Genomic DNA, 21302 nt, shown 5'->3' with positions numbered 1-21302 from the left:
ATAAGTAACGGTCAAACGCCTTTCCTAATTCTTAGAAAAAAATAATTTCGAACAAAATATACTACAGTAATCAGAAATTACATTTACCTATGAAAACAATAAAAAATCATGCTTGTAGGTGTTAAATTCAAGCAAAGATAACAAAAAATATCTTTGATTCAAGTTCGTGTCATTTTCGCATTTTTATGGATCGTACTGTATCTACCTATACACCAGTGCACTTTTGAGCATTCAAAATCGACGCGATCACAACGAGTCGTTTTATACTGCAGCTTGTTGATAGAAAACCATAGTTGCTTGCAGGATGTTTTAAGTAGAAGGTTCTTCAAGTGATAACTATTTTATGGTAACTACACAAAAAATGTTTATTCTGATAGTGTTTTCTGTACTAATTTGTACGTTTCAAACCTGTTTCTCCGAAATTGGATGTCGCGATGAGAACAACCAGTTAGTGGATTGGTAAGTCACATTCTTTGCAGCAGCCATATCAACGATCGTTTCTAACGTTCCCTTATTCGCCATGTTCGTATAGGTACTATCTATATAAATTGCCAGAAGCAGCTGCAGATCAGCATTCGCCGAAGGACGTAACATCAGGATTACATTACGCGTTTATTACATCGCACGGTCCATATGGTTGGCGAGTGTCCGAAAAAAATGTTAACCAAACCGAGAGCATTCCTGGGAGAACTTTGAAGCCCTTGCTGAATGGTGACGAAGATTTGTTGAAAATTCTTTACAACGATGAACCTCCGAGAGGCGAAACGGATGGTTTCAGGGGGCACACCAAAGGAGTCGTTGCTACCGATGGAAGCACTGGATTTTGGTTGATTCATTCCGTTCCAAAATTCCCACCAATGTTGAATGAGTCGTATCATTATCCTGATACAGGTAAAATCTACGGCCAAAGCTTTCTATGCGTGAGTGTTCGAGCAGACCAGATGGAAACCGTTGGACAACAGTTGATCATGAACGAACCGCACGTTTATTCGTTCCATGTTCCGGAAGCTTTGAAGGAACGATTCCCCAAATTAGTCCAGGCAACGGAAATGAAACCAATCAAGAAGCCGCCATACTGGAGTGCAGTCAATTTGAAATCCGTTGGTGGAATAAACTTCCATTCCTTCGCCAAAAGTCGTCAGTTCAAGAAAGAGCTGTACTCGGACTTTATAGCGCCATCGTTGCAAGTAGATTTGCTGGTCGAAACTTGGCAGCATGGGGCCGGAAATCTGCCAAGCGACTGTACGACCTCACAGTGGAAGGTGATGAATGTGAAGGGAGTCAAGGTGACCGAAAAGTATCAATTTACCACCCTGAAGGATCACTCGAAGTGGGCGGTTTCAGTGCCAGGAGACCGAGACTTCATCTGTGTTGGGGACATCAATCGACAGGAGCATCAGAAAGCACGAGGTGGCGGAAGTGTCTGCAGTCAGATAGATGGGATTGTCCAAACCTATCGCGTGATGGTGGAGAACATTGAAAGTTGTCCGAAGAAATGAATAATTGAATCAAATTATAGATACCAGGTGAACTAAAAATTTGTATGATCTCATTTTGAAATTAAATTTTGAATTATAATAAAATACTTTTACATTTTAATTAAAACCTTTATTTGGCAAGTATGTTAATCAAATTCCTCGCCTTCGTCATCGTCTTCTTCCTTTATTTCCGCGTATTGCAATGGATCTGCGCTAGATGACTTTCCAACTGCTCCCACTCCCTGCTGTTCGAATCTCACCGGTATCATTGGTTCCGGTTGGAACGTTTGGTCACACTTTGTCTCCAACAGGGCAATCCGATTGTCCAGAATGTGCATCAAATCTCGCATTTGCAGAAACGTCTCTCGAATGGCCCTCACCTCATCTCGAAAACTGTAGCCATCGGCTGCCGGAGGTAACACCGGCTTAACCTTCGGTTTGGGTTTGGGCGTTTTCGCTTTGAGCAGCTTCTCTGAAACCAGTTCAAAAATCGGTCTGGAAGATACTGCCGTCGAGTACATATAAATGCAAACAACAGTCGTAGAAGATTTCTTCCATCTTTCAACGGCTGCGTTGTTTAGATGATTCCATGGATACATCTACAAGGGATTTTTTTCATATGAGATAGTATACAAGTCAACCAATATAAAAACTCACCCTTCGATTTTTCTTATCCACGAATGTTATGAATTTATCTGCTTCCTCTATTGTAGGCCTTTCTGAACTGTTCCAACCAACATTCACCACCAATCCTTCTTTATTCGTTTGGACATCTATGGCTCTTTTTATGTGTGGTTCGGCCAGCTGCCATAAAGAGTATCGAAATGCTTCGATGCTGTGAGCTCTGATCAACCAATTGTTTAATCCTTCCAAAAGGATACGTTGTCCAACAAACTCACGCTTCGCCACTTTGATGAGTAGCTGAATGGCTCCGTTCTCCGGTCCCACTGTTTGATTCACTATATCGAAATCCGATTCGCCATTGAACGTGGCTTGTATCTTTTCTTCTTCGAACTCCATGTCATCCTCTAGGCCTGATTGTGATTCCTGGAGGGCCTCAACAATGAACTCCATGGTTGGGGGACTTGGTTGGTTCTAAAATATTTCCGGTTGAAGAAGTAAGTTCCAAATGCGATATCCGCTACGGTGCCGGATGTACCGTTAGATTAGCATAAAACTGTGTCAGTATTCGATTGGCTTCTATCGGTAGAGTAGGTACACTTACAGAGGTAAAAAATTTCTAAGCAAATCTTGAAGTTATACTTAAATGATGGTACTTGAATAGATTTAAGTTACTAACTTATATTCTTTAAATGCTTCTACTCAACACTTGATTAATGATAAACAACAACAAACCCTGAAAATGCTTAAAATACACACCAACACAAGCAACTCACTTGCAATAAAGGTGCATATTTTGCTCACACAGTGGGTAGGGTGTCTGTACCAGTGATAGAAGTTTGAGATGATAAGCTAGCGCTGACAATGAACAGTTCGGATTCCGACATGGACATTCATCAACTTTTACGTGTAACAAATTTGATTCGTTCCAACGAATCTGAAGGCTATTCTACTGGTTTTGCTCTTCTAGACCAAGAAAAAGCATTCGACAGTGTTTGGCATGAAGGCTTGATTGTAAAATTTAAAAAAAAACTTAAATTTTCCAACATACATTGTTAGAATAATCCAAGTTTCTATCAAATCGTACAATTATTCAGATTAATTATCAGAGCTCCAAGTCTGAAAGACTTCCTGTAAAAACTGGTGTTCCTCAAGGCGCATTTTTTTTATTTTTTTTTTTTTAGTGATGTACACGGGGATTAGGGGCCAAGTCTTCAGCATAAGTTTGAAAACTCACACCGTCCATAATACACCGAGGGGGTTTTGGAGTTTGGGAAGTAGGCAACGCAACATCTTTGATCAGAAGGTTCTTTAAGTTTTGCTTCTTCTCTTGGCTTCCAATACACGTATGAATGGTGCAAGGCCAAAAGAAATGAATCAGTCATACATATAGCGGTAGTGAAGTGTTTTGCCTAATGATATTGGAAAGGAAGGATTTTGTATGGTGTTTTGTAAATAGCTCTGTGGAACAAGTTTGTTATTAGTTAAAAATTTAGTTAATCTGATTCACCTTGCAATCTGTAATAAGAATATTTACAGAAACATAATACCATCAGTGCACGAGATTCCGCTATGTGTCCAAATGTTTATTATAAAATAACTATTGTATCAATCAAAACTATTTTCATGTCACAATGTAGCTCCAAGTATAGGTAATCAGCGGCAAAATAAAAAGAATTTGAAAAACTTTCATAAAAAATATTGAATTGCATTTGTTACTGCATCTAAGTGTTCCTATTTCCGCTCACGTTAAACAGATTTCGGGACGAACTTACTAAAAAATGCATTACTTCGAATTTCATTATTTATCCTGATATTTTTTATGATCAAACCATAGCTACTACTGCAATAAAGAAGGCTGTATACTAAAATCGACATTTCTTTAAAATTTTGTTTAATTTTTTGCATGAGCGGTTATTGGAACACTCAAAAATACCTAGTGGTCCAATAACCGCTCACGAGGTCTTGTGTTTTCAATATAAAGAAATATATTATCAAATGAAAATAATGTCAGACGACTTCATTTAAAAGTTGTTAGTATTGCTAGAATATAACCGTGCGAAAAATGTTGGTTTTTGACACGAAAAATCAATTTTTAAACTAGTAAGCGGAAATAGGGGCATGAGCGGATACTGGTACACTGATGGTATTTATCTTTACTCGGCCAATACGCTGCCATGTCTTTCCTCTCCGATGAATTTTTCCTCGTTGTAATGGCGGGTTAGATACCCAAGTAACCAATTGGCACTTTATTTCGCCCTCCATGCTAATATAGAGCTATTATAGAGCTGACAAGCCCTGAATTAGCCGCATAACAACCCTATAAGCCCAAAAAGGCGAATTAGCGTGCTAGTGGTTACTTGGGTATGAAAACAAGGATACAAAGAGAAGAAATGTTAGTGATTGTTACATGCTTTATTGCTGTATTGGCCTACAATGAAATCATACAAAATTCGCTCTTCGGATTCCAACGGCAACAATTCCCATGCAGCTTCCGAGAAACTCCATGGCAATGATCACTGTACGCCATGTGCAGCATTCAGGACATCTCAACAATACTGATGACGAACATAAAAAAATGAATCCAAAAGAGCAAAAAAACATTGAGGTTTCAATTCAGCTTTATTGCATGTGAAAAGTTCTTGATGATATTCTCACAACGGCCATTCATAATGGTTCGACGGCGCCGACATGTTAGTAAGCTCAAAACGATTATTGTATTTGCAACTGTTAATTTAGATAGTTAAGCCAAGTTAAGGGTTGGTTATTGTATATAACTTTTTAGATAAGCAGAAGTAAAGCACGAACGCGAAGTAATGACCTTCCATCCCAGTGCTCCCACAAGCACAACACTTCATTCTGGCACTTTAGAACGTCCATGTTGTAACTTGTTCACACAAGAAATCTGCCTCGATCGAGTTAGCAGAACGCGCCCATACGCCATACCCCGTTCTGAACCAAAGGACAGGGGTGTTCCTCAAGGCGCATTCTAAGGCCAATATTATACAATATTTTTACAACTGACTTACCTGAGTTACCTCAGGGATGTCAAAAATCTTTTTTTTTGTGAATAACACAGGCCTCTCCGCCAAAGGAAGAACGAAGCCTGTGTGTCATCTGTAGTAGATTGCAACGAAGTTTAGATATTTTTCTTCATACTTGCAAAAATGGAAGATTAAATCCTCCTAATGCTTCCAAAACTTAACTACATACTATAGTATTCCCATATAAACCAAAAGCTCTTTATTTGAAACCTTCAAGTAGACATATTTTTACGATGACAGGAGTCCCAATAAATTGGTCAGATGAAGTTAAGTATCTAGGGCTCATGCTAGACACAAATTTAACTTTCAAAAATCACATTGAGGGCATTCAGGCCAAATGTAACAAATATATAAAATGTCTGTATCCACTTATTAACATAAAATCTAAACATTGTCTTAAGAACAAGCATTTGATCTTCAAAAAAAAAGTAAGAGGTTGTTTCCAAGATACGACCGCCAAGTTGACGTTGGATAACGTTAGCTTCTTCTAATTCGTGGCTTGAGACCGTCACGAACTTATGAAAGATTTCTAGGGGAAGAGCACCAATTTTCGACCCAACACTGCTTTTCGACCTTTTCATACGATTTTGGCCTACTTTGTATCAAAATCCGAAAATGGTCACAGAATTCTTGTAGGTCAAAATTAGTGCTGATACTGATAAACATCTAATCATTTTTCACACTATTTGTTGCATGTCAAATCTGACCTATTATGGACATTGTGTGAACCGGTCGATGGAAGAAGAAGCATGAGCGGTAACTTTTGCTCTCCAGACAAATATTCCGGTTGAACGTTAGTTCCACGCATGATCCATTAAGATTGGTTGCTTTAGTGCGTTCCGAAGCCAGTTTGAGGTTTAAGTACTTGTCCATGAAGTCCGCTAACTCCATGTTCTCCTCTTTGCTCAAATCGATGTTGAAGTTTCCTGTCACGATGATTGGCATGGTCTCCTTTAGGTATTTGAACAAATTCCGCGCCATGAAGAACTTCTTCTGCTTCTTCGTTCTATCCGGGGAAATGTAAAGATAAACCAGTAGTGCCCGACAATTCATTGTAGTGATCTCGGCAGCGTAGATGTCACCATAATCATCTGACAAGCCCAGCTCTACATTATAACTGGTGCAGAGTTTGCGGATCGTGTGCGGCACAGCTGATCCGCAAGTTGCCATTCCAGCATCTGGCCGTGAAATCGCGCAGGACTTCTTGATCAAGACCGATCTGCGATTCCAGAGCTCGGCCATCATGGCCCTGCAGAAAGCGAGCGTGGCCTAACTGGTCGGTTTGTTTGAGGACACCAACCTGTACGCGATCCACGCCAAGCATGTCACCATCGTGCCGAAGTACATCCAGCTGGCTCGTCGTATCCGTGGCGAACGCGCTTAAATTGCATTGAAGCACAATTTCAAACAACAACCCTTTACAGGGCCACAATTGATTAATTAAATAATTTAGTTATCAATTGTAATTTCGAATGATAAGTTTTCAACGGAGATAAATGGCAAACAAAGTTTTATCTAGGTTCCCGTCGCACAGGTCGGGCGGCGGTAGCATTTTTGCAGTCTTCTCTGTGTGTGTATTTCGATTCGACAATTTCTTACCAAATCAAAACGTCAACAAAGCTGTTGCTGATAGGTTTTAGCTCTTTGTTCGCCAAGTTGATACTGATCGCTCTAGCATGCGACGACAGTCATCACTAAATGCGAGGTAATGGATTCTTCATTCAAGTGCCGTTCGTGATTTATCCGACTCATGCACACACTGTCGACGATTGTCAGCGCGCGCACAATGGGAATATTATTTCTTAACACTGTGATTCTCGCGAAGCATTATTTAGCCGTGATAAATGATTGCATGCAAATTACTGACCAAAATCTGAATCAATCACATCCAGTCACCAGTAATGTCGCTCTTCACGGTGGAAAATTCTCACTACTCTTTCAAAATGAAATGGTCGTCCTGAAAAGGACGGTTGGGGCTAGTCACCGTCGATCAAACTGGGTTGTCAATCCATTGTTAGACAGAAACACACCAAAAGATTACCAAAGACGATTAAATCGAAATGCGGTCGGTAATTTTGTGCTTCCTTGTTTTCGTTGGTTTTCTCACTCCTCCGACGGCAATTTTCAAGGTTTCTAGACGCGTTCTCCACGAATTTAATGGTCTAGCTGGATGCCCATGGCCATGATGAGCGATTTCGCGGAACCCGCAGCATTTAGCTTGATTGGGAATAAACAAGAGCAGAAGCAGCGGAAGCGACGAATGTGTAAAATTTATTCCGATAGGAGTCCTTCTCCAATTGCTGGTCGACGATTGACTGATGTGCGCGGGGCTCATTGAAGCTTGGTTGGCTTTGACTGAAAACGATAGAATAAAGAGGAGTAAGAAGAAGACCGAAAGGGGCGTTTCCCTTTGCATGACGAAAGTGGCTAAGATATCGAGCAATGATGTCTGTGCTAGGACTACACAAGAAAAATGTGCTTTTCTATGGAAAATAAGACATGCCTTGATATTTATCAATTTTTCAAAAGTTTATTTATGAAAATCAATAGTTTTAATTATAGGAGCCGATTCGTAGAAAGATTTCCAATATTCAATGGTTAGCTATTGATAATCAATAGTTTATTTAGTATGTAGGAAAATTTCTGGTGCCAAAATGATGAAAATTGTTCTATGAGAATTTCTTTTCAGAAGCATTCTAAATATGTCGCAATTTTGTTACATATGTTCTCATAAAATATGGCAAGTCTAAGAAGCTGTTGGAAATGACACTCTATTTTACAATCGTTGTTAAATGTAGAGCACTCACCCCGACGGCACTGCAGCTGCATCCGCGAATACAGTATCAAATTGTCGTGCCATCAATTATTCATGACAAATTAAAGTTTGAAGCTGTGAGATTGATTGAGAAATATAAGATGTAATAAGGTCGGGAATATTATCCTTTTAACTCTTTTCAACACATTTGATGGCCCTGAAAAGCGCCGATTTGCTTATACGACGAATCAGCTAAATGTTTCAAGACGTGGATGGCGCACAAGACCAGCGGGTTGTGGATCACCGGGCATAAGTCGAAATCTGGAAACGATGCTCACTCTTGAAATCTTGTGCGATTTCACCAATCCGACGCTCGATTAGCAGCAGCTCCTTGGATCAGCAACTCAGAGGGCCTGCGGTATTTCGTTCCTAGCGGGCTTACTTCTTGACCACCGAAGCTGAATTTATCACGAGTCGAAATCTGCAAGCGCGGATAAATTTGCGGTGGCAATGACGATGGCTTGAGCGCTTTTCCGAGCGGCAGTAGTTTGCCGCTCGGAGAAGTTCCAAAGCGATCGTCATCGCCGCCGCAAATCAATCTTGCATCTTCCTCTTCCGACGAAACAAATTGAACTGTGAGGCGGGTGCAAAGGCAAAGCGAAAATGACTCGCCCGACCGTGTTCACAGTCCGACCGCAAAAAGAAGAATGAGTAAAGAAGCAGGGTGCGGTGCGCTTTTATAGTGGGAAGCGGAACCGAAAAATGTGCTTGAACGTGATTGGTTAGATAAGAAAGGGGTCAACGTTTTACGATTTTTCAATAGTTTGTTGCTAATAATCAATAGTGTCCTCCATTTGAATCAACGCGTAGATAAATTTCCAATCGATTCATGGATAAATATTGAAAATCTATCGATAAATGACTGAGTTATTAGCGGTCAAAACCTGACCATTTTTCGTTACATGCTCAATTTTTCGTTTTTCTGAATTGTACCCCCATATGTTGCCGTAAGACGTTATCCAACGTCAAAAAATTTCGGACCAGCCTTGTTGTGTGCTGTTCCAATATAGACTAGCTGTTGTAATACCAGGAACAAAGCTCTGCAGAGAATTAAATAAAAATTTTAAAATCATTCTTAAGCTCCCTCCCTGGTATAGTTCTAATGAGTTACATAGAATATTCAATGTTGAAACATTGGAACGAATGTCAAATAAAATAACTAATAATTTTAGACAAAAATCGTTGCGATCTTCTATTGCCATGATAAATGCGTTACATATCTAGGCCAGTGGTCACCAAACTGCGGCCCGCGGGCCGCATGCGGCCCTCGTAAAGGTTTTGTGCGGCCCGCGAACACATTTTGAATGTTAATGTGAAGTGGCTCGCGTGTTACATAAAAGAAATAACGAGGCTTATATTCTTTTGTCTTTGAAACTATGTTTTCGAAAGTAGATCATTATTATATGAAAATTTTTTTGTGCGAAAATTCACAACACGAATCCTCAAATGATGAGAGTGTATCGAAATGTAAGGATTTTTACTGATACTTTTTCTCTCTTGCTTCTATGCTGACTCTTACTGGCACTTTAAAATAACTCTTTAGTGACTCGTCCAAACAAAGCCTCGCGGAGTTGTGATTGCACTCTTTTTTGATGGAATTTTCCTCCGTAGTGTTTTATGTCGCGTCTTCCTCGCTCATTTTTTATTGCCTCTCTGCTCAGTATATTTTCGCTACCTTACAAAAAGGCAAAGACAGCAAGATTTCGAACTCTGGTGATGCTGCGGAGTGTTATGAAGCCTGGGGATAACTGGAATTCTGTCTGAGACTGTATCTCTTGAATATATCTTGAATCAAAAATCCTAAATAAGACAAGGGTTTACAATTAGCTTCGAGTGCCTATAAATTTCTTCGCTTCACGAAAAATCTTCGCATCGGTTTATTGATAAAATTATAATTCCTTTGAAGCAGTGTAATCTTCAAGATTTATCAGCATCCAAATTTAAGGAAGGATTTCAGGGAGCTCAGCTCCAACCCGTATTAATTAGCAGTCTGATTTTGTTTTTATGGGACGATATTTTCGGTATTGTTTCGGTCAAGACCTTCTTCAACAACAGATAACCGAAGGACCACAAAAATCATCTCCGTGTTAATAGAAAAAGATTCATATTTTTTACATTCTCATTGAAAATTTAAAAAAAATCTCAAACACGTTGTGGCCCGCGCTATGTTTTGAAAACACCTAAGTGGCCCGCATAAGCATATAATCTGAGGACCACTGATCTAGGCTAAGTTGATTGAAAGCGTTTAATTCAATTTGTGTTCTCTTAAAGCAAGTGAAATCAACTCACCTGTAAAAATACTGAACTGCTACGGCAAACTGTTGAGGACAACCCTATCGCGGTGTACTATGAAGTACTACGCACGCCGCTGGGCTCGCACTCGGCAGCATAACTGCTAATGTGTGATGCTGGAGAAGCGCATCAATGAATGATTTTAATGTGGTTGTCATCGTATTGTATCTGTGTACTTCAGTTAGTTTGTTTACGTCCCGTATATCGTTTTGTACTTTTAGCGTGTCGCAATAAATTATGTTTTATTAGTTACGTGCGCGTTTAATTCCCTGATGTAGGGACGAGTATAGAGAACGACCATCGGGGTATTTCCACGGTACAAAAGTGGCGACGAGAATTCGCGAGTGAGGGTAGTTTTTCCGTCGATAAAAACTCACCCAACATTTCGTCACCCGCGCGGAAGAAAAGAAAGTGGAGTGCGATGGCTGACGGTGATAGTGATCGAAACGGGCAAAATGGTGTTGACCCCCCGGGAGTGATAAATCGGCAGCAATTAAACCAGCCGATTATCCCCGCGCCGGCGGCTCACCAGCAGCAGCAGCAGCAGCAAATTTTCGTCCCCGTTGTGACTACACACCAGCAGCAGCAGCCATTCGTTCCGGTTTCTTCAGCTCCACAACAGCAGTTCTCAACCTTCCAATCCCACCAAACACCGCAAGCCCAAGTAAGTGCCGATATGCTCATGCAAATTATGCATATGATGCAGCAATCGATGACCCAGAGTCAGCAGCAGCACCAACATCTTATGGGGCAAATTATTGCGCAGCAGCAGCAGTTCCTAAGTAGCGTCGCGTCGTCAATAAATGTTCAAGTGCCACCCAATCCGGAACAAATCCTTGACTCCTTGGCCAGTAATATCAAGAAATTCCGGTACGAGGCCGAAAGTAATGCCACTTTCGCGGCGTGGTACTCTCGCTACGATGACCTCTTCGAACGGACGATGAGGCGAAAGTTCGCCTACTTATGCGCAAATTGGGTTTATCTGAGCATGAGAGGTATGTTAGCTATATCTTGCCTAAATTTCCGAAGGAGTTTATTGCGGCGCTTATATTAAATCCACATCCAGCGGCGGCGGTAACGCGCAGAATATATGCGCGCAATTCAAACGCAACGTCAAAATTCAAGTAGGCTTGGATTTTTTCGTCGTTCAAGGACACAAATGTTTCAAATTTGCTAAATCTAAAACATTTGGTGATTTTCATTACTACTGCGACCGTATATCGACATTTTCAGATAATCGCATTACGTGGATTTCTCTTGCAGAGCACAATAGCTTCGCACAGACAGTTGCCAAACTCAAAAGCCTGTTTGGAGCGAAAGAATCGGTGATTAGCCGCCGATACCGATCCCTGCAGATTGCGAAAAATCCCACGGAGGATCATGTGGCGTTCGCATGCAGGGTAAATAAGGCTTGCGTAGAATTTGAACTAGGAAAGCTCACAGAAGAGCAGTTCAAGTGCTTGGTGTACGTTTGTGGCCTGAAATCGGAGAATGACGTCGAGATCCGCACTCGTCTCCTCACGAAAATTGAGGACAACAACGACGTCACGTTGGAGCAGCTCTCCGAGGAGTGTCAACGCCTGTTCAATCTCAAGCATGACAGTGCGATGATCGAAGCTCCATCTCCGTACAACCAAGTGCAAGTGGTGAGGAAGTTTGGTGGGAAGAGGTTCGACAAGCGTGATCGCGAGGCACAAACACATTTTTCCAGTGACGCCGTCAAGAAGCCAACCTACCCGTGTTGGCTCTGCGGTGCATTACACTACGCCCGTGATTGCAGCTACAAGAACCATAAGTGCTCCGATTGCGGCCAATTCGGACACCGTGAAGGTTACTGCGAAAGTGCCAAATCCCGGAAACCGGGAAGCAAACGCAAGAAGCGAGTAGTCTCGACGAAGGTGGTGGTTGTCGACGTGTGCAGCGTGCAGCAGCGACGCAGATTCGTTTCCGTCGGCCTTTCTGGAACGAATATCAGACTGCAGCTCGACACCGCCTCAGATATCACCGTCATCAGCAGGGAAAGTTGGCAGAAACTCGGCAGCCCTGCATTATTGCCTGCAACGGTGAAAGCGAAGACAGCATCCGGCAACATCTTGTCGCTCGATGGGGAATTCGAGTGCGACGTCACCATCGGAGAAAGCACACGGCGAGAGCTCATCCGTGTCACCGGGAAACAACTTCAGCTACTCGGTTCCGACTTGGTGGACAGCTTTAATCTCTGGTCCGTGCCCATGGACAGTTTCTGTTGCCACGTGTCAGGCTCTCCTGCGTCACCCGCTGCACTCAAGTCGTCTTTCCCCAACGTTTTCAGCGAGCAGCTCGGCTTGTGCAGCAAAACGAAAGTTAAATTGGAGTTGAAAGAAAGTGTTCGACCCGTTTTCTGTCCGAAGCGTCCGGTTGCGTACGCGATGTACGATGCCGTCGACCAGGAACTCGATCGGCTGGAAAAGCTAAATATCATCACCCCGGTCGAATATTCGGAATGGGCCGCTCCGATCGTCGTCGTCCGCAAAGCCAATGGTTCCATTCGAATTTGCGGAGACTATTCCACGGGTTTGAACGCTGCGCTCCAACCAAACCAGTATCCACTTCCCCTGCCCGACGACATCTTCGCCAAGCTGGCTAACTGCAAGGTCTTCAGCCAGATCGATTTGTCCGACGCCTTCTTGCAGGTGGAAGTTGACGAGCAGTGCCGTAAGTTGCTAACCATCAACACTCATCGTGGTCTTTACTCCTACAACCGCCTCCCGCCGGGTGTGAAAGTTGCGCCTGGTGCGTTTCAGCAGATCACCGATACAATGTTAGCCGGTCTGGAATGCACTTCCGGCTATCTCGATGATGTTATCGTTGGCGGCCGAACTGAAGAGGAGCACGACCGCAATTTACGGGCTGTTTTGAAGCGAATACAGGATTTCGGCTTCACCATCCGACCCGAAAAGTGCACGTTTCGCAAGCAGCAGGTGCAATACGTGGGTCACATCGTCGACAGTCGCGGGTTACGTCCGGATCCGGCCAAAATCGAGGCGATTACGAAGCTGCCGCCGCCTACAGATGTGTCCGGACTACGATCCTTCCTGGGGGCCATCAACTACTACGGCAAGTTTGTTCCCAACATGCGTAAGCTCCGATACCCGCTCGACAATCTCCTGAAAGACGATGCAAAATTCCAGTGGACTCCAGAGTGCCAGAAAGCGTTCGAGCAGTTCAAGGCAATTCTCTCCTCGGATCTGCTACTCACACATTACGATCCGAAGCGGGAGATCATCGTTTCTGCCGACGCTTCTTCCGTTGGGCTTGGGGCAACAATCAGCCACAAGTTCCCCGACGGTAGCATCAAGATCGTCCAGCACGCTTCCAGGGCACTCACGAAGGCCGAGCAAGGCTACAGCCAACCGGACCGTGAAGGTTTGGCCATCATATTTGCCGTCACGAAATTCCACAAAATGCTCTTCAGACGGCACTTTCGGTTGCAAACCGACCACCAGCCTCTGCTCCGTATCTTCGGCTCGAAAAAAGGAATACCGGTCTACACTGCCAACCGGCTCCAACGTTTCGCTCTCCATCTGCTGCTCTACGATTTCGACATCGAGTACGTGCCCACCCACAAGTTTGGCAACGCAGACCTGCTTTCCCGGTTGATCAACCAGCACGTCAGGCCCGAAGAGGACTATGTCATCGCGAGCCTCAACCTGGAAGAGGATCTCAGGTCAGTTGTTTCTAATACGGTAAAGGTTTTACCTCTCAATTTCAGAGCCGTCGCGCAAAGCACCCAAGGAGACCCACTGCTCCGCCAAGTCTACCACCACGTTCAACATGGCTGGCCCCAGTCAAAGCTTTCGGGGTCCGACATTCAACGGTTCCAAGTCAGGCAGGAATCGCTCTCCGTGGTAGATGGGTGCGTCATGTTTGCCGAACGGCTCGTCATCCCGTCGCTGCTCCGCAAGCAGTGCCTCGAACAGCTTCATCGTGGCCACCCCGGCATGCAGCGTATGAAGGCCCTCGCCAGAAGCTACGTGTATTGGCCCAGTTTGGATGCCGATATCGTCGACTTCGTCAAGGCATGTCGACAATGTGCGTCCGTAGCCAGATCGCCTCCTCACTCTCCACCGGTGCCGTGGCCCAAACCAGCCGCTCCATGGCAGCGCGTCCACGTCGACTACGCCGGTCCAATCGAAGGCGACTATTACCTCATCGCCGTCGATTCCTTCTCCAAATGGCCGGAGATCGTCCAAACAAATCGTATCACCTCGGCGGTGACCATTTCCATTCTCCGTGGTTTGTTTGCTCGGCTGGGTATGCCCGTTACACTGGTCAGCGACAACGGTACCCAGTTCACAAGCGCCGAATTTGCCGATTTCTGCGCCTCCAACGGCATCGAACACCTCACGACAGCCCCATTCCATCCACAATCGAATGGCCAAGCAGAACGATTCGTGGACACTTTCAAGAGGGCCGTGAAGAAGATTCGAGAGGGGAGAGGATCGATACAGCACGCACTGGACATTTTCCTGCTCACGTACCGCAGCACACCCAACCGGGCTTTGCCAGACCAGAAGTCGCCATCAGAGATCATGTTCGGGCGCAAAATCCGCACGTGTCTCGAGCTTCTGCGTCCTCCGCCGATACGTACACCAGTGCCAACGTCCGACGACCTCAAGAAATCGAGATCCTTCAGCCGAAACGACCCTGTTTACGCCAAGCTCCACAGTCGTAACGGTTGGAAATGGGTTCCCGGTACAGTCGTCGAAAAGATCGGAGACGTGATGTATAATGTGTGGATCGACGATCGCCGAATGTTGCGCTCTCACATCAACCAGCTCCGGAGTCGTCATGCTGCTGACACGACACCGAAGCCTTCCATCGGTCAAGCCACCTCTAACCAGCATTTGTTGCCGCTGGACATCCTGTTGAGTGCCTGGAATCTTCCCAGCCAACCGGCCGGCACGCCAACTCCTTCGCTTGTTCCGAGCGCCTCGTTATCGTCACCTACGTTAGCGCCTGTCTCCAGTCCCGAGCCTACCTTGCTAGGTTCCACGCCGGCCCGTGCATCGTCTACGCCACGACACGAGGTTCCGGCTGTCGCGTCCACCTCTTCATCATCAACGACATCAACATCACCCGAATTCGAATCCGCAATCGAAGTTGAACCGGTGGTAGATCTTCCTAGGCGATCTTCACGGACTCGAAGACCGCCAATCAGGTTCGACCCCTACCACCTATATTAAGAGGGGAGATGTTGAGTACAACCCTATCGCGGTGTACTATGAAGTACTACGCACGCCGCTGGGCTCGCACTCGGCAGCATAACTGCTAATGTGTGATGCTGGAGAAGCGCATCAATGAATGATTTTAATGTGGTTGTCATCGTATTGTATCTGTGTACTTCAGTTAGTTTGTTTACGTCCCGTATATCGTTTTGTACTTTTAACGTGTCGCAATAAATTATGTTTTATTAGTTACGTGCGCGTTTAATTCCCTGATGTAGGGACGAGTATAGAGAACGACCATCGGGGTATTTCCACGGTACAAAACAAACGAAATGTAATATGTTGTTAACAAAATGTTAATAAATGCATAATTTAGTTTTGCCAAGTTGCAAGTTTTCTAACACAGAACACATAGTTATAAGAAATTAATGTAATGTTTGGAATGGTACTAATAAAAAATAAAAAAAAAGCTTAGGGTTGAAAATCTCAATATTGAAGAAAGAAAGAAAATAATAGAGGTATTTATCCGAGCAGGAACGCATAATAGGGCGATATTCAAAACTGAAAAGGATATATGTGGCTCTTTTTCAGTTGTAGTAAAAACGAAATTATGAAGCAAAGATCGCACCACGGAAGATGAACTAAACACAAAAATTTACGCATGATTTCTAATCACCACTTTTTCGATCCAGTTTCCAAATTGCGAATATTTAACGATTTTCATTATTTTCCATACGTTTTGACAGCTTTCGACTACCATTCTTCCATGCGCTTGAGTTGGAAGTTTGAGAAATTTGAGAATCCAGCGTAGCGAGATCAGTGAGTGGAATACAAACATCAGTGTCGCCGCTCGGCGGCCAGTAAGAGAAAATGAATGTTCGAAAGGTTGTTGTCTGTAACTTTTGCCGCCGGCGCCAACTGTTAGCGTTTAAGAACGAAATAAACAGTCGTTACCCTATTGACACCAACCAATGTATAGCACATTTCGGTATTACAACATAATTAGGTATTGTTCAGTACAGTAATCCAGGTATTGTCTATACCTGAATTTGGTAATATTGTGGTATTGGAATTATTGTTTAAAATAATCAAAAAGCTTTGAACTACTATTAACAAATTTAACTTTTGTATGAAACTTAACCATGTATTATTTAAATAGACATTGAAATACATGATCTAATATTAATATTTTGATGTATGGGAGAGCATCCATAAACCATGTAGTGATCACTGAGGGAGAAAAGGCGGTGCCTGCCAAATGACCAAGAAAAGCCACGCTTAGCAAGGTCAACCACGTGGTTTTATCGGATTCAAGAAAGTGTTATTTTTGCAGTGTTATGGGTTGAGTATTCATGAGCTCTGATCCGTCACCTGACCTTTTTGTTCAAATTTTCTTCAATAAATCCTGACCAAACATAATGAATTGATAGATGATCTTGAAGATCCCATATTCCCTCAACAATCTTAATTTTATCTAAATGTTTTCAGAAGTCCTTAGAATTCACAAATACCCTCTAATAATTTTAGAATTTTCCTTGTTATGCCAACCTCAGAAAAATATCTGATTTTTTAAAAGGAATTGTAAAAATTTGTGAATAGCGGAGTCCATCATTTATTCAGAGGTAATCTCAAAGTTTTTTAAAAATCTCAAAAGTCTTCAGTCTTCTGCAATCATCAATAGATTTTACATACCAGTCAGAAATTATTTCTTGATACAAATATGATTTTGAAAGTGATTTTCATTACCAAAAATCCGAGCATTTGCAGTCATCTTCACACAGTTCCATTTGTTCGAATGATTCTATTTCCAAATTGGCTAGCATATTATTTAAAGACAATGTTAAACACTTTCACCTGTTCACTCACGAGTGGTTAGAGTTCACGGCTACAAAGCAAAGCCATGCTGAAGGGTTTCATTGCCGGTCGGTCCATTGGAAATTTCCTTGACTTCCCTGGGCATAGAGTATCATCGAACCTGCCAAGAGATATACGAATGCAAAAATGGCAACTTTGGCAAAGAAAGCTTTCAGTTAATAATTGTATTTCCTTTTTTTTGCAAAGTTTAATCACCGCATGACTTTATCAGAATGCGCTTTTATTGGCTTTTATCGGTGAAAGCGATACTACTCAAAATGGAAGGGAGCAAGGAAAGTAATGAAAGAATATGATGGATAGAATCGCAAGCGAGCGACGAGAGAAATGAATAGAAGTTGAAAACTAACAGAGGGCCATATATGAACAACACCATCGAAGCGACAAATCGTTGCCTAACGTCCTGATCTTGAACGGCTAGATGTTGTAGCGTTGGTCACTACTAACACTAGACAGGCAAAAATTTGTCGCCTCGACCAGCTAACTACAGTCAACTCTCCATAACTCGATATCCAAGGGACCATCGACTTATAGAATTATCGAGTTATAGAATATACCGACACAAAAAACGGGAGCGGGCCATTTGGCATAAAGCCATTTGGCATAAGGTCATTTGGCATAACGCCATTTGGCATAAAGGACATTTGGCATAACGGTCATTTGGCATAACGGACATTTGGCATAATTTTTAACTAAGTGAAAGATGAGGGTCATTTGGCATAACGGACATTTGGCATAATTTCAATATATTTTCTGTACATACTTAAATTGAAGATTTTAGCATTTTATTACTGTTTTATTTTAGTAACAGCTGAATCTGTTCTATAATAATTTATTTATTCTCTTCTCTGGCAAGCCGCCGAAGAAGACAATAAGTGCGATATGAATCCATCAGAAGAATCCGGTTAAATCATACCACCGAATTCAATCGGACTGTAAACTTTGTAGATGTATTTTATACGACTTATGTTGACTTCCAATCCGGTGATATCGCTTACTAATAGACGAAATACCGATAAAGAAAAAGATGGTGAATTTCTTTCAGAAGCTTCCAAGTTAATCAAAAACAACTAAAAAACGATGCACTTTTTCTTTCTATATAAATACACGTTTTATATTTGATTTTATATGCTCTGTAAGAGCTCTAAGAGAATGATAAAATCAACCCGTTAATTCAGGACGAAGTTGTGAACTCTTTACATCGCGTCAAGACTCTGAGGTGACGGTTAATTCGCCTCTGGATTACCAAAGGTATAATAAGGTTTCAAGTGTTTTATTGATCTCATCAGATTTTTTCCTTCTTTTGCACATAGACTATTCATTCGAGTTATACTGGTTTCATTACTATTGAAAATAGTTCAGCTTATATTTTAATTGGGAATTTTACCTTCTTTAAATAATCGGAAGTTCTTTGTAGTTGTCCTGATAAAACTATTATATGCATTAAACTTGCCTAAATTTTCATAAGAGATTTTTCCTTCTTTTGATCATAGGCTGTTCTTTCAAGAGTGAAGTATTTCTCATAGTTATTGATGTTAAAGCTTATAATAAGGGCATCAGGGGTAATATGCACCCCAGGAGTAAAACTACTTTTTGGGGATTCTATGAATATTTTAGAAAAATTTAGACATTTTCCTGAAAGTTGAATTTGTAAAATCGCATGTTGTGGGCAGAGCCGTAGCGTGGGTTCATGGCGCCCTTGGCGAACTTCCATTTAAGCGCCTCTCAATCAAAACTGTACACATCCATTTAACATGGTGAGAGTTAACGTGAACTATATCATTAGAATTCATTAGAAAAGAATCGTAGGATGCTAGAAATTTAGAACATATTTGATTATTGAGTTAATTCCTGCAGGACAAAACGCAAATTCTTTTATCTATTAGGGCAGATTGCCAACTATTGCACAGACTAAAAACGTGCCAATTATTGAACAACCCGTGTATTCCTTATGGATGTGCAATAATTGGAGTGTTTTTAGTCTATGCTATATTTTGCTATTTATCCTAAATGTTATTTGAAAAATTCCCAAGAATATTACAATTTATATAATAAAAAACAAATATGAAAAATCGGTGTTCTAACAATTTTTTGGTGCCAATTTTAGTAAAATGTTTATTTGAAGAAAAATTCTTCTAAACATTTTAAAAATATTGATTAAAAAAAATAAAAGCTTCTTTATCCGATATTTATATCATATGACACTAATAGTACAACCTTGAAAAAAAACCAAAGCCATACGCTTATGTGTTACACTTTTCACCACACTGCTGCCGTATAAGGCTTGCGAGCTTTTCTTAACAGTGTTGTACAAAATACAACAGCACGACTACTGAAGTGTTAAAAACGTAAATAAAAAAAATCATTTTTCATAAAAAAAAAATTAGTGCTAAAAAAATTTTTTTTCAATTCACGTTGTCTTGGCCAAGACATTTTCATAAAGTATCATTTAAAAAAGTAATTTTAAATGAATTTTCAAGGAATGGGATACGTCATCTATAGCTTTCTGAAAACCAAAAATGAGTATATCAATCCTACTGATTCCATTTTTTTGTAAAATCAAATGGCTATCAGCTAGCGTACAATATTTTTAAGTGTTATTAAAAATGTACCACTGATTTGGGAAGAATAATTCGCAGAATGCTGTGCGGATTTGGCCGGAGTTAAATTCTTAGAAAACCACACCCTGGATTGAATATGTCATCAAGATGGTTTAAAAAGTTCAAAAGTGTCGGTGAACCGCAAAGCGTTCTATCATAACCACACATAGTTTATATAGAAGACCATGATTATTTGAGAATCTCGACAATTTTTTGGTTGAATCCAGTCAAATACTATGTTAGATTCATGCTCAGTATTTCATGAAAATTTCTTTCAGGATCCATATTGTGATTCATAGAGATTGTGTTTGAATTCAATATGTATTTTCAAACTTTATCATTTGTGTCACGCGTGTTGGCGCCCCCTTAAGGCTGGCGCCCTTGGCGGGTGCCAACCTGGCCAACCGCACGCTACGGCACTGGTTGTGGGTCACTCCTATCCGCCCTTGACGAATCTTTTCCAATTGTTTTACAAATACTCATAAAAGGCACCGTGGGGTTGTTTTGCCTCAAGAGTGCATATTACCCCAGAATGCCTTACGTCTTATTCAATTTTTTTTTCCTTAACTTGGGTGAGATGTCATTCTCCTCCAAGTTTAAGATTGCAACTTGTGAACTGAACTCTGCATCGTTGCTTGCGTATAGCAATAAACTACTCGGGGAATATTTAAGTCAAAGAAACCAAGAGCTATGACATATATTACTTAGTACGATCCGAGGGATCAAAGCAACCCGATCTAGCAGAAGGACGAAAAAGTGTTAAACCTTTTTGGTTACTGTCAAAATCTAACTACAAACATCTGTAGGTGGCTATCACCGCTAGCAGAGAAGTGAATAAGTGCTTACATTTAGGATGTACTTTTTTCAGCACGAACTGTTTCTTGAGCTACTACTCAAAAGCTAATTATGTGTATATCAATGATGGTGTAACTTTCTTCATGAATAAGCTGAATAAGTTCATTGAAATTCATTATAAATCCATGCTAACAGTAGTTCAATTTCGGCCGAACGGCATTCGGCCAAATGACCCGGAACCGAAAATGCTGAACATATTATCAGAAGCAACTATGGCTGTAAAATCAATAAATCGAGACGAAAACCTCATGTCCGCCTAAACTAGCTTCCTGAACCAGTGTGCAGTGCTTGATCGGGTTCGTTTTTAATTTCAAATTAAGAAATATTGCGTCACTGATTGACACCCTAGTTCATCTTCTGTTATCCTGTTTAGTCATGATATTTATCTAGAGATTTACCCTTCTTTTAAACATAAGGTATTCTTTCGAGGGTTTTTGCTATAGCGATTCGACGCGTTATTTTATTATATAGGAATTTGCCCTTCTTTCTAACATGACTTTTTCTTTTGCGTAATATTT

At 41.7% G+C, this 21302-nt stretch overlaps 4 protein-coding genes across 9 annotated transcripts in view; 2 read left to right on the top strand and 2 right to left on the bottom strand.

The window, feature by feature from the left end:
* LOC5575364 (protein HGH1 homolog) overlaps positions 1–21302 on the bottom strand; it is a 57155-nt gene that overhangs the window by 31373 nt on the left and 4480 nt on the right. The window contains exons 1-3 of one of the 6 annotated variants that reach the window (XM_001655981.2): positions 2638–2890; positions 2136–2573; positions 1587–2077 (exon numbers count right to left, since the gene is read on the bottom strand). The exons of 1 other annotated variant lie outside the window; for it this stretch is intronic. In XM_001655981.2, coding sequence (XP_001656031.1) covers positions 1625–2077; positions 2136–2552 — 870 coding nt within the window. In that variant the 5' untranslated portion in view covers positions 2553–2573; positions 2638–2890 and the 3' untranslated portion in view covers positions 1587–1624. 4 more of the 6 variants (XM_021853865.1, XM_021853863.1, XM_021853866.1 and 1 more) reach the window with 4 other exon arrangements.
* LOC5576260 (transmembrane protein 68) overlaps positions 1–21302 on the bottom strand; it is a 33190-nt gene that overhangs the window by 7451 nt on the left and 4437 nt on the right. The gene's annotated exons all lie outside the window — the stretch shown is intronic.
* On the top strand, positions 220–1605 carry LOC5576264 (plancitoxin-1). Its single transcript, XM_001655980.2, has 2 exons — positions 220–459; positions 533–1605. Exons 1-2 carry the CDS (start codon positions 344–346, stop codon positions 1497–1499), a joined length of 1083 nt encoding a protein of 360 aa, XP_001656030.2. The 5' UTR covers positions 220–343; the 3' UTR covers positions 1500–1605.
* LOC110679387 (uncharacterized protein K02A2.6-like) lies at positions 14390–14707 on the top strand (the record flags this gene model as incomplete). Its single annotated transcript, XM_021853868.1, has 1 exon — positions 14390–14707. A coding segment is annotated over one exon (318 nt), but the record flags the coding sequence as incomplete, so codon positions are not given.

This window comes from Aedes aegypti, chromosome 3 (genome assembly GCF_002204515.2).
Source record: "Aedes aegypti strain LVP_AGWG chromosome 3, AaegL5.0 Primary Assembly, whole genome shotgun sequence".
Lineage (NCBI taxonomy): Eukaryota > Metazoa > Arthropoda > Insecta > Diptera > Culicidae > Aedes > Aedes aegypti.
The sequence above is the reverse complement of the archived record's forward strand: the minus strand, read 5'-3'. Positions and strand labels throughout refer to the sequence as shown.

What these genes read in the sequence shown, in the direction of transcription:
- LOC5576264 (XM_001655980.2), top strand. Translation starts at nt 344, where the DNA reads ATGGTAACTACACAAAAAATGTTTATTCTGATAGTGTTTTCTGTACTA. An exon ending in AACAACCAGTTAGTGGATTG is followed by an intron (nt 460 to 532) that starts GTAAGTCACATT and finishes ATGTTCGTATAG; the next exon opens with GTACTATCTATATAAATTGC.